Raw genomic sequence first — 14,141 nt, forward strand, 5'->3', positions numbered from 1 at the left:
TTGAACAGTGTATTTAAATATTTTCTTAATCCAGGACTCTGAAGCACTGAGATAGTGGGTGGGGGGCGGGGGAGGAAGTGAAAGTGACAAGAGAATCGCATTGCTTCCTTTTTGCTTTCTTTTGCATTGGACAGATAAAAGATTGTTTTTAAATTCTGCCCTTTTAACAATCATAAACTAATAATAGGGGGGGCAAACTAAAACTCAAATCCACTCCCTCCCAACCACATGCAGCCTGAAAAACCCTTTTTAAAGTCTGTCTTGGGGCTGAGGTTGTGGCTCAGTGGTAGAGTGGGTGCCTAGCACAAGTGAGGTCCTGGGTTCAATCTTCAGCACTACATATAAACAAATAAATAAATAAAGGTCCACCAATAACTAATAATTTTTTTTAAGGCTGTCTTTTCTCGGCGGGTTCAAGGAGGGCTCCCGGCTCCTGTCAGGCTCCATCACAGTCCCAGTTAACTCAGCACCTGCTCGGCTCTTCCTGGGTCGTTTTTAGTACACATCCATCTCCTCCCTCCTGCTGAGAGCAACGGTTCGACCCAGATCGCTCAGTGCCACTCTTTAAGGCCAACTGTTACTCACCAGCACCCTCATGATTCACCGTCTCCCGGGTCTCCGAACCAAATGGCAGTCTTTCCTTCCCTCTTCAAAAGGGAGGTGCTCTCGCGGTTCACAGAGGGAAATGCCACTCTCCTGCCACAGTCCCTGCCCGGCTCCACCATCTCTGTAGCTCCCACTCCCACCACATCATCGTGGAACCCGGAGGAACTAGCGGACCGTCCGTAAAGCGGCTCGTGAAACTTAGTCCCGAGAATCTGCAGCCCGGGCCGCAGCCCCGCGCACCCGCACCTGGCCAGCGTGATGTCCCCGCGTGCCACTCTGGCCTTTCCTCCCCCCGGTCCCAGGGTGTGACCCCCCGCCCTGGACGTCCCGACCTGCGTCGCCGGCTGGGCCACCACCTGTGGGCCTCCCCGCGCGTGGAGCCGGGGCCAGCACAACGCAGTGAACAGCCCGGACGCTCCGCTTTCGCTGGAGCCAAAGTTGCCGGCCGGAAACTTTCCACCCACCTGCTCCGGGGCTTCCCGAGGCCGGGTACCTAATCTTACCTGGGGCGTCGGTGTCGGTGGCCTCGTTCGAGCTCGGCCCGGGACTCCAGGGTTCGGCAGCAGCCGCCCCAGCAAGAGGCCCCTCGAGAGCATCCTCCTGCCCGGCGCCGGGAACTCTCGGCGTCAGCGGCGCATCCTCCCGCGCGGCGGGCTCCCAGCCGGCGCCCACAGCTCCCCGGTCGGCGCCCGCGGCTCCCGGCCCCAGCCCGCTGTGGGAGCAGCCCGCCCCGCGCCGCCCCGCCCCGCCCGGGGGCGGAGTGCAGGGAGGGTGTGTCCCAGCTTCCACTTCTCGATGGTGCGCACACCCCGCGCTAGGCTGTTTTCTTTCCTCCGACAAAAAAGCGGGGGAGGGAGTGCGGGGGCAGGAACGCGAGTGACGGTGAATCGTCCTGCCGGTCTTGGGTTTCGTAGAGCTTCTCACATCTTGAGAGCTGTGGGTTTCAAAACTCACGGCTAGTTCTGGGCACTTTGCGCCCCGACAGTAGTTTTCCTGTTCAACCCCGCGGGAGGGAGACGCGGGGTTGAGGGGCACGCGCGTCGGGATCTGGAGGGGGCAGCTGGGTGGTGTTCTCTATGACCCAGCAGAGAGGACGAGGAGACGGTTTGCCAGGCTCCCCTAGTCAGTAGGCTGGAAAGCCGGGCCGAGCCCCTGGTGGCCTTGGCCCACTGGAGCGCGCGATGCGCTTCAGACCTTTGGCCTGAAGCCTCATCTTTGCCAGAGTTTCACTCAGATTCTTTAGGGGAAATCCCCCCACAGGGGAACTGGCTTTCTTCCTCCTCCAGTCCTTTTTTTTTTTTTTTTTTTAAACTGGGGATTGTAGAGAGGGGCCCTGTACCACTGAGCTATTTTTTGAGACAGGGCCTCCATAAATTGCTCAGGCGGGCCTGGAACTTGAGATCCTCCTGCCTCAGCCTCCTGAGTCGCTGGGATTACAAGGGTGAGCCACTGCACTGGCTTTGGCTTCTATTTTGAAGTACCTTTTTAATTGAAGGAGCTGCAAAACCGAAACTTAAATTTCCCAATAACCAGGAAATCTAATGTTTTGCCTCAAAGAGTTTATGCTCATAAAGTCAAACACAAGCCATTTAAGAATGACTTAAAACAAGCTTTCACACAGCTTAAAATAGAGGACTGTTAAAAAAAAAATTATAGGATACTCAGTTTGAATTTCAGAAAAAAATAACGTTATTGTATGTCCCAAATATCACATAGGTCACACTTATTCTTTAAAAAATGAAATATCTGGGATATAACTACACTGAATTATTTATCTGCAAGAGGCTTGAGTTAATGAACCAAAGATGGCAAACAGTGCAACAAATGGTGAATTACTCCTGATGATGCTTGTCTTTCTTAATTAAAAAAAGAAAAGAATTAGGGCTTTGGAGATACAGCTCACTTGGTAGCGTGCTTGCCTTGCATGCACAAGGCCCTGGGTTCATAGCCCCAGCACCATCCAAAAAAAAAAAAAAAAAAAAGTTTCTATGATAGCAAAATATTTATCATGGAAGTGGAGGGAAACCTAAATAAACCATCTGTTCTTAGTTTCTGAACAAACCTTCTGGATGTCACCTGCTCTTATTTACTTTTAGTTGACTTTAGATAACATCTCTGACCTGTAGATCAGGATAACAGTTCATGCCTGAGTAAACCCTCTACTCAATTCCCCTGCTCCTACTTAACTTCCAATCACCTTTTCCTATGCCACAGCCCATAAATATCCCCTGGAGGATTGGAGACTGGTTCTCCAGTCTCCACATGACTAGCCACCTGGGGAATAAACTTCATTCCTTTCAGTGACTGGCTTGCTGCCTGGCAGACCAAAGGAGACTGGTTCAAGAACATCACAGGTAAAACTGACATGTTAAGTAGCGTCTGTGGTTCAAAACACATCTGCACTGGGCAGGTAGTGACACGTTCAACATTAAGTTCACATGAGAAACTAAATTACTTTACCTGAGTCTTTTTTCTCTATAAATGAGTGCTCCAAATGAAAGAAAAGAGTTTTATTATGAGGGAAGGTGAGAAACGGAGGACATGGCCATTTTGCATCTCAAAATCTAGCCACTAAGGGAGGATCAGCAAAGTGCTGTGAGAGAACCTGGGGAGTCTGCAGACAAAAGAGGCTTATTTAAGGATACCCTCTACAAAGCCGCCCAGCACACACAACACATTTCACCATAATGTATAGAACTCTTGATGAAACAGAAAACTTACTCAATGTGTGATAGTTCTGAAATAATATATGCACATTACAGCCTTTTCACTTTTGTGTTATGGCGAGATTGCAATAAATCACTGAGTCAATCTTAAAGCAGGAGACAGAAACTTTATTTACCAGCTAGCGGTCCAGACCTATGGGCTGGCAGGCCAAGGGGCAGGCTGCAAGTCTACACCCTTTGACTCCCTCCCGGGGTTTGAGTACACCTTTTATACTATAAGTAAAGCATGTCAGTACATTAATCATAAATGGCTGTTGCTATGATTCGAGACCATAAACAAACATCATGGGATCTAAAATCACAAGCAGAAGGGGAAGTGGGTCAAAATGACCCTAATTGAGAACAAGTTAAAAAATGGCTATTAACATTTTCAAGAAAAATGGGAACCAAAAAGAGAACAATTTTATATTACATAAGAAGAACAAAAACATTTGCATTCCTAAGCAGGGTGTGCTAAGCAGGCCCAGAATGGCAGTGGTGGAGTTTTCTTGGGAGAAGCATTTTTTATATGACATGGAGTCTCAGGGCAAAATGGAGTCTGTTTCGTCATTGCCCATATAGCCTGGCCCATAACATTTGAATCTCTGACATTGCTTTTTAAAAAAAAGTTTCTTTAAATAGTTTTATTGAAGTATAATTTACTCACTCACTACAAATGTACAATCAAGTTACTTCTAGCAAATTTGCAGTTATACAATATTCATCATAATCCAATTTAGAACATTTCCATCACCCCTGAAAGATTCCTTAGGTTCATTTACATTATGCCCAGACCACCTCCAGCCCCAGGTAACTAATCTACTTTCTCTCTAGATTAGCCTTTTCTAGATAGCTTATATAAAAATGAAACCACAATTTTCAATTTATTTATTTACTTATTTAGTATTGGGGATTGAACCCAGTAGTGCTTCACTATTGAGCTACATCCCAAGCCCTTTTAATTTTTTTAAGTTTTGAGACAGGGTTTTGCTAAATTACCCAGGCTGGCCTCAAAATTGCAATACTCCTGTCTCAGGCTCCCAAGCCACTGGGCTTACAGGCATGCATCACTGCACCCAGCTTTTTTTTTTTTTTTAAGTCCTTCCTATATCTATTTCACATTTCTCATCAGTCTAAGACCTCCGATCACACTGCAGCACTTGACACAAGCACTTTCTGTCTTGGCATATTATTATCCTACCTCTCTGGTCCACAACTCCTGGGCATTTTCTCAGTCACACTGCTTTAAGTTTTCTTGTGATATGTCGTCTTTCTACTTAGCATGCTTTCATTTATTCATTGTTGTCTGAATCCCTAATTTGAATCAGGTACTGTGCTAGACACCATGACACAAAGATTAATAAAGCCTAGCACCTGCCTTTGCATGCATAATCTAGCTGGAAAGTGAGATAGGAGTGCAAATAAAGTGAATGTGATAAGTGCTAGAGAGTAGGTAGATATTAAGTGCTCTGGAAAACTCTGAAGTAATAAAATAGCATTCATTGAAAACTTAGCATTGAGAATTTACATGTCAGTACAGTTCATTTACTGTGACACTAATGAAACTTTCATTTCAGGCCTCTGCACTTGACAACGCTCTTCCAAGGTAGTGGGGAGAGAGAGGGTCTATAGCAACATGTTCACTTGGTTGTGTTTCTGTACTACTTCTAAAAAGTAAGGTATTCCAACTAGAATAGAAAAAACCACCATCACTTTCCTCTCTAAACCATTCTTCTGTCACACAAACCCCCATTAGGAAGTCTTCCCAAAATTAACTATACTAAGAATTGACACATTACTAATTATGAGTCGTTGGCTATGACCATTGTCCAGAGTTGGCAAAAAGTAAGGTGGGTTTAGTTTGGGTATAGTGGAATGCTTTTAGGTGACTCACAGTCTTTTATAATTTTTTTTTAAGTTATTGCTAACTTAGGAATGGCTTCCATGTATACTTCTATTACCTATTGGGTCAACTTAGTATTGTGACAAAAAGTGTAGGGCCAAGGATTGTGTTGTAACATGAATGTGTCCTACAGTGGTAGGTGGCCAGATAGAGACAGTTCATGAAAAAGAAATGAACTAATCTGTGGAATATCTTCTAGATATTATAATTCACATATCATGTGCTAAAAGTATTCTCAAATTTAAGAACAATTATAAGAAATGACACATTACTAACTGTGAATTGTAAAGTTAAGGGATACTTTCTAAACTTCAATAATATAAAGCAAAACAATTGATAGAGAAATTATTATGGAATTTTCTATTCTCTCTATAGAAATTATTATGGAATTGTTGTCATATAAAAAGGAAGTTAAGATAGCCCCAAAAGTATTCCAGTGATGTGTAGGGGCAAGTAATTGATAAAAATGTTATATCTTTCTGGATTTTGAGCTTCAAAAATTTATTTATGATGTATTTTCTTATTCTTAATATTTACCATGTCAATTTTTCAGACCATTGGCCCAAAGCCTCATCTTTACCAGAGAGTTGCCGTTCACTATGTGGTGGCTCAAACTTGGATTTTTTAGGTGAAAACTCTTCACAGGGGAACTGTGGAAGGTACCCCAAATTATATAAGATTCAGGCTCCACAAAACCTGGCTCTGCCTCCCCAGCTCAGGCACAAGCTTTTTATCTACATTACCTTGCTTAGTCATTACAAAAACCTTATGGGTTAAGATTAATTATTATTATTATTTCCTCATTGTATATGAAAAAATTCAAGTTTAATAGATTAAATAATTTGTGCTAAGGTCATATAGCCAGAATTCAAGTCTGAAATTACATGACTTTTAACCCCACGATTTTAACCTTGACCTTAGACTTCCTATGTCTTTTGGCATCATCTGACCATCTAACCTTCCCATAGCCTTAGGATTAGGGTGAGGTCAAGTGGTGAATCACCAATGTGCGGGGTCAAGTTCTATATTTATTTAAAACTTTGACATTTTGTGCATCATGGAATTTTTGCATTATTTTCTGTTTTTACAAATATTTCTTTAAAATATTATGCTCCTAAGGATTGAAATTATTTTGGTACTCCATCACACTACTTCCAAGGCTGTGTCCTTAGCTAGGGTTTCTACATTCAGATCAGGACTTTAACTTCTAATAAAAGTAGTCCCTAGGTTTCATCCATCTACTTTCATTTAACCTTCCTCCACAGATGCTATTCACTTATGTCCTCAAATGACCTTCAAAATTCAGATTATCTGATGGGTAATGACGGGTAGATGACATTAGATCACTGAAAGTTGGCATGTTTGCTTGCCCTGGCAGAGGGGGTCTAGCTTCAGTCCAGGAGGATGGAAAGCTTTTAAACAAGTTTTGTATTAATATCACCTGGTCTTATTTGTAAAATCATCTGAAATGAACATCCGCTCAAGTGTTCTGCAGATGCAAGCAGCACTGAATTTACAATCTTCCTGCCTCAACTTCCTGAGCCACTGGGATTACAGGTATGTGCCACTACACCCAGCCCTAATCATTTCTTAATTAAGTTAAAACTCCAAAATTAACTACAAAAAGAGGCCCTAAATAGATTAATAGTCCTAGACTGAAACAGTGGTCAATGATCTATCTGGAAAAAGAACCAAAGCCCAGAAGCTTAATGGGCTATTTCAACTCAAACTTCAAGAATAGGGAAGACCAAAATTTTTGCTATTTTATACAAACTGTTCCAGAGCATCAAAACAGAATTAAAACAACCCAACTCATTTAATAAAACTAGCATAATAAAAAAGCAAGTAAGCACTAGCATAACCAAAATAATCAAGTAAGAACTATAAAAGCAAACTGTAGGCCCGACTTATTTCTTCAAGTAGATAAACAGATCCTAAATAAAATATTAGTAAAGAGAACTCAGTACTATAGTAAAAATTGAAGTAAGGATTAATCTAAACTGTCAGCGTCAATTCTCAAATTTCAGGGCAGTGAAGCTTCTATTAACCCAGACATCTTCCACCTAAATTATGCCTAGGGGGAGGAATTTATTCATATACTGCTCATGGCTTCCACCTTTGCCTTCTTGAGCTACCCACAGTAGGATGACTGGACCCATCCGAAGGTCAGATCACATGACAACTCTGCTCAAAGCCCTTCAAAGGCTTTGCATCTTTCACAGCAAAAGCCCAAAGACATCACCATAGCCTGAGAGCCCTGTAATGGGTGCACCAATTCCTCCTTCCTGCCTCCAGCCCTTTTGCTGCATTCTCTTCCTAGAATTTAACCTAACATGCATTTCTTTCTCATCTGTCTTCCCCAACTAGAATGTAAGGTGCAGACACAAGGGACCTACTCTGTTGTGTTCTATGGTCCATCACTACACCTAACAATGCATGACATGTAGTAGGCTCTCAAATATTAGATGAATGAATGAAGAATAATAAACTTGAACATCTAAGTTAAAACTGCAGCCACATTAAAGAATAATACAAACATACACACTGATGGTTATAAGTACATGGGGGGTAGCCAGATACTGTTCCAGTCTCTGATGGTAGAGGGCTAAATAAAAAAAAGATGAGTTTCTTGCCTACACAGACTATAGTGGCAAAGATGAACAGTGAGCAAACAAGTGGAATAAATTTATAATAGGAAAAGTAAAATGGCCTTTGGGAACATCTAGCAGGGATAAATCAAACAGGCTACGGGTGAGGGAAGGGCTGAGTCAGTACACACTAATAACTGAAGGAAGAAAGAAGCGAGCCAAATAAAAAGGTGAAGAGGTGTTCCTAGCAGCAGGAATAGCAGGTTCAAAGCTTCAGAGGCATAAAAGTTCATAACTCTCTACTAATGAAGAGATAAAACCAGGTATAAAGTTTGGAACAGCTTTCTTTTTAGTTGATTTGTTTTAAAAAACCCAATAACAAACAAAACACAACTGTGGCTCACAGGTGAGCACTGAGTTTTAAAGTCTGATGATATATGGATATAATGGCCTAAGATAGCTTGTTTACATCTATATATCCATAGGCGTATATAATGTCTGTTATATAGATGTTATATCTGAATGCCTGAAGCAAAACTAAATGTGGTCAATAAATTGATCATGAGAAATAGGGAGTTAAGATAGCAGTAGTCAGCATAAAAAAACATTTGTTTCTCAATGTTAAGTGGGGAAGAATTTCAGCGAAGGTAGAAACTGTAGTTGATATGAGGGCAAAGAGCAGGCTCAACAAGGGAGGATTTTTTTTTGAGGGGGGGCTACTGGAGATTGAACCCAGGGATGCTTAACTACTGAGCAACATCCCCAGTCCCTTTATGTTTTATTTAGAGACAGGGTCTTGCTAAGTTGCTTATGGCCTCCCTAAATTGCTGAGGCTGGCTTTGAACTCATGATCCTCCTGCCTCAGCCTCCCAAGCTGCTGGGATTACAGGCATTCACCAAGATGCCTGGCAGTATTGGAGGATCTTTACTACCACTGTGCAGCTAGTTTGTCAAGACACTGACCACCAGCTGTTGAGGATAAACCAGGTGCTGCATCAGAAACTTTACAGATTTGTTCCATATAATTTTCATGAACTCTTATCAAGAGATTATTATTATCTCCAGTAGGCATAAGAGGTCTCAGAGAAATTTAAGACTTGCCCCAAGAGACAAAATCTAAGAGAGGGACTATAATTCACATTTTGTTCAGTTTGGCTACCAAACCTGTATTCTGTAAGTCTAACATACTATAACAGGTACAGAGATATAATTTTTTTCACTGTCAAATTTATTTCCATAATCTCTCAGATTATGTTCCATTTTCTATCCAGCATGGTATAAAATGTTGGCTGATGTTCTTTACCTGGTGGAAGATGCAAAATTTAATTTCTGAAAAGTCTGAATCATCAATGATCCATTCTTTCATTGGGTTGCTATATCCCATTAGTTTTCAGTATCGAACATAGAAATAATAAGAAGCACTCCAGAAAATCTTCTAGGTTCTAGAACTAATCCTCCCTGCCCCATTATATGGACACAAATTGATTCCCCTTCATAATCGGCATTACTCTTCTGAATGTTGATATAAGGAGCCCAAAATGAACCAATACTAGTTCTAACTCATGGGGACATTATTGTGTCTGTTTGGGAACCAAGACCCTAAGATTCTGTGAAAGGGTTAAGGAGAAATGTTCTTACTTCCAAATTTTGATTCTCAGACCTGTCTTCTAGCTATAGAACAACGTTAGTGGCTGATTCAAGGCATATGCTGCATTCTGTAAGCTAGTACCCCAAATGTCTCCAGGACTGAATCTTCAGGACATTCTACCAGGCCAGTTGTTTTGGGCATAACAGGTTGTAGTAAGACTAGTGTACATTCCATATCACAGTTCTTGTGATATGAACTGAGTTCTTTGATCAAAAGCAATGTTGTAGAGGTCTGCGGCAATGATGAAGGCATTGTGTAAGCCCACAAATGGTGGTGTTGGCAGAAACATTGCAGGCAGAGCAGGCAAATCCATATCCAGACTACGTGTCTATTACATTGAAGAAAAATTGCTCCATGATCAAAGGGGTGCAACATAATCAGCATGCTATCAGATGCCTGCCTGTTTTCCCCAAGGGAAGGACTGCATCTGCCATATTGGGGAATGGTGATTTGATGCACCCCAGAATAGTAGCCTTACAGGCTACTTGGTAATGAGTTAGAGCAGCCCACTGTTAGAGTCTGTAAACAAGTCAAAATAACACCTGGCATTTTGCCAGAGGAATGTTAGAGTTCGTAAACAAGTCTGGATGGTGCCTGGCAAAATGCCAGAGGGAGTGGTTTGAGAAGTAACAAAAGCGAGCCATTAAGTGTGGAGATTCCTTATTGGTTGACTGATGTATCTAGTTTATGCTAATTAGATAAGCTGTGTGGAATGTATAAATACTGCTCCTGTCCTGCAATAAACGGCTCCCACTCCTGCTGTATCAACGTACACAAATTGTTCGTCACCCCCCGGTTGGTTATTTTGCTGCAGCCGGACTCCGGCAGCCCACTGAAATGCAGTATATGTAATTCCCTAGATCCCAAAAAGCTGCCAAGCATTATGTCTGTGCAGCAACTTATCTTCCATATTGGAGGGGATCTAGCAACATGCTCCATACCACTAAACCTCCAGAAATTTCAGAGGTGATAACCCCCTGAATTTTCACAGGATTTATCTTCCATCGCCCGGCACTATTCCCACACTATTGGTATTTCTTTAAATTTCTATTTAGTGTAAAATAGTAAAACTCTCATCCAAGAGATAGTCTTTACCTTTGTCTGCAGGTCTTTAACTCATTTTCTAAATTGGAATTATTTAATAATGGTTTGGCATTTATTTAATTCCTAGCATGAGCTAGACATGATGGGCACTAAGATAAAGAGAGCACAGTTTCTATGAGAATTTCACTTATAACACAATGATAGGGGATATAGGGGAGATAAGCTAAAGGTGTTATGGATACACACAGGAGGGGTATCTATCCCAGATGGGGAGTGGTCAGAAAAGGCTGCCAGGAGGGAGCGATGCTTAGGCCATATTGTGAAGGAAAGGGGGGCTCAGTGCAGGAATCTGGGAAGGAGTCCAGAAGGCTTTCTGAGGGTGCAACACGTGTGAAGCCTGAAGTGATGAAGGCAGCACCCGTGATGCAACTGGCCTTCTTTTCCTTATAAAGTTATCCTGGATCCCAACCATTCCAATTCTCATTTCTTCTCAGATTATGACCCAAGTTACTGCCATAAACTCTATAAAAGACAATTTAGGCTCACTACATAGGGAGGCGGGGAGAAACTTTGAGACCACTTGTTGCTTGTGAACAGAGTACCCAGGGTCTTGGTTATTAAACAGATCAACTTCAAGGTTTGATCTTTCTTTAAACATCCCAGTCATCAATTTCTCTCTATGTATCTTAGTTATTTCTGACCCTGTAAATAATTATTTATCAGTTTTTGATAATGGAAGACAGGCTAGAGACAGTACCTTTTCTCCCATTAAAATCTCACAGGTTCTAATTGGAAGACATTGTAACAGGCATTTTCTGTTACTATGCAAGTCATAAAGCTAAGTTCTAAAGGAGAAGAACTTGGAAGAAATTGAATACAGAAAAAAATCCATTAAAAAAGCCTTTTGTTAAAAATGGGGGAAATTTGATAAAAATGAGGAAGAGTCCTTTTAACTGGTATAGCATTTCACAACTTTCCCAAGGGTCATTGTGAAAAGATCTGGTTATAAAAAATGTAAAAGGCTAATAAAATTATCTAGTAAATAAATAAGATTCAATAAATGTGTTCTTGCTCTGTATTCTGTCTTGGGATGAGAACTTGGAGATGTAGGAAGTGGGCTAATATGCTAAAAAAGAATCCAAATGGACTGGGTAATGGTATGGCTCAATGGTAGAGCTATTGCCTAGTATGCTCAAAGCCCTGAGTTTGATCCCCAGAATTTCAATAAATAAATAAACAAACGAAGATATGAGATACAATCCCTCCCACTAAAGCAGGTTGCTGTGTAATAAAAACTGAGAGGAACATATAAAAATTGCTTATTGTTTATTTTTTAAAAAGAACTGAAACACATGGCTTAATATTATAAAACTATATGCTATTAACTTTAAAAGAATCCAGTATTACACTACACAAGCCTTAATACTATTTATAAGTTACTTAAAGTAGCACATGTTCACTGGCTACATCATCAATACAGTGTTAAAAGCAAAGTAAAAGGTAAGTAGATTATGCATATTTGTTTTAGGAATGAGTATAATTAATTTCTACTGAGAATATTTAAAATCTTGCTAGAGAAAACTAGAAAAATATACTGTAAAATATGTATATATACATCATCACACATTAATCAAATTATCTATAACAGTCTAAATAGATTCCAAGTTAACATGTACCCCAAAAGCAAAAAGAGCAGCAAAAACCATGAAATCCCAATAATGACGACACACTCAAAAGAAAATGCCTGAGTGTGATACAAGGTGGTTTCTGTCAGTTATCTTGTAAACCATCTGTGAAACAGGATCTGTATATGTACTTTTGGGCACTCTTGTAAAATTATAAACTTTGTATGTACAGTTAACAAGCAGAGTCCTTAATAAACTCTAATGGTAAATACTGATTTTCATTTTTGGATACAAATTTTCATGATCTTTAGTAACTCACTTAGTGTGTTACTAGTAATTAATACTCATTGGTCTAAAAACAACGAAAGTCTACAAAGCTGTACATTATTGTTCAATAATTGAAACTAAAAAAAAAAAAAAGAAAAGGAAAAAAAAAAGTCTTTCATTTTTGTAACAGCTCATGTTCCATTAAAGGCAACGCAATAACAATTTCTGAGTCTCCTGATGATGGTTACCTTCCCCACTCAAGCCATCTAGACATACATCCCCTGCCTACTTCTCATACACATCAAAAGGCAGGCAGGAAGATACAGATCATGTCTCTGAATTCAGACCAAAGAGAAATTAATTATCAAATGTCTTCCTACCATTTTATTTTTCAGGTATTTTTTGCATGTTCCAAACCAAGCTTGAGTGTTGCTTTTATTTTTCCCCTTGAATTCTCTTTTCTTTCAGTAATTTGTGATTCTATCTGGATAATTTCTGCAGGGTTTTCTTCAACTTTGTATGAGTTTCCTCTTTTTCTCTCTTCAGAAATATTTTTGGAGGAAAACACTTTGAAAAGGAGGGCTCATGGTTTCCTTAACGAAACACTTTGCTCAGCTGTGCATTTCCTGACTTCATGAGTTTCCTGCAATAGAGTCATATCCATAATAGCCATCAAATAGTACTTACTACATACACATAATGCATAGAAACTCTTCTAAAATACAGTATGTATATATGGTCAAGCCATTTCCCAGGTGTTGAATATCAGATCTGGGGAGGAAATTCTGTTTTCATTCCCAGCACCAACACTGAGAAAGAACCAGTTTTAAATGAAGTGTCAACTAATTGAAAAGAGGACTCCTGGCAAGCATACCCTTTCCTCTCACCCAGTATTTGTATGGCTCACGAAGCAATTGGCCTAGACACTTATCCCATTAAGGGGTAATAGGAATAGCTTATCATTTTTCTTCAGGATTGATTTAATCATGCCTATACCCTGATTTGTCAGTCTCTACATGTTGACTGAAACCTGACTGTCCTCTCAGGACACTATTCCTTACAAACCTTTCAAAGAGTGGCTATTTTTTTTTAAATTTTTTCTTAGTTATAGATGGACACAATGCCTTTACTTATTTTTATGTGGTGGTGAGGATTGAACTTAGTGCCTCACACATGCTAGGAAAGCACTCTACCACTGAGCTACAACTCCAGCTTCAGGAGTGGCTATTTTTGATCCCAAATCTCAAGAAGGTATCTCTTTATTGCTTGTTTGTAGGCTTCTGGATTATTCTTGCTCCTTTTTCTCCCTAGGTCTTTCATGCTTTATGCTATCCTACCACATCATATGCCTTGCCACTCCTTACTACAGTCATTACAGTCCCCATATCACCACTACTTCTGACATTTTGGGGCACAATTGTAATAATCAAATAGAGAATTCATTTAAAACACTGGGCTCCATGTCTGCCCTCTTCCCTTCTAGTTATCTTTAAGAGCATCTCAATACTCACTCCCATGGACATTCTCTAGGTCTTATTGCCAATATTTAACCTTCCCCTGCAATCTCAATTCCAAGTGGCCCATATCTGACTACTACTATTTCTTTTCTTTACAGCTTGTTCATTCTGTTATCCGTACTCTAATAACTTTTTGACCTCAGCAGAACCGCCAAACCACTGGGCTCACTGATTTTTCACTATTACCTATTCTCTCTAGTTTGTGTTCCTTTAGCCACTCTCTTTCTCAAAGTCCTGG

General features: G+C 40.6%; 1 protein-coding gene across 1 annotated transcript in view; it reads right to left on the reverse strand.

Moving 5' to 3' along the window:
- Mcub (mitochondrial calcium uniporter dominant negative subunit beta) overlaps nucleotides 1-1,306 on the reverse strand; it is a 129,941-nt gene extending 128,635 nt beyond the window's left edge. The window contains 1 exon segment of the mRNA XM_071614476.1: nucleotides 1,110-1,306. Within this exon segment, the coding sequence (XP_071470577.1) occupies nucleotides 1,110-1,202 (93 nt within the window). The 5' untranslated portion in view covers nucleotides 1,203-1,306.
- Between the last annotated feature and the right edge of the window lie 12,835 nt (nucleotides 1,307-14,141).

This window comes from Marmota flaviventris, chromosome 7 (genome assembly GCF_047511675.1).
Source record: "Marmota flaviventris isolate mMarFla1 chromosome 7, mMarFla1.hap1, whole genome shotgun sequence".
Lineage (NCBI taxonomy): Eukaryota > Metazoa > Chordata > Mammalia > Rodentia > Sciuridae > Marmota > Marmota flaviventris.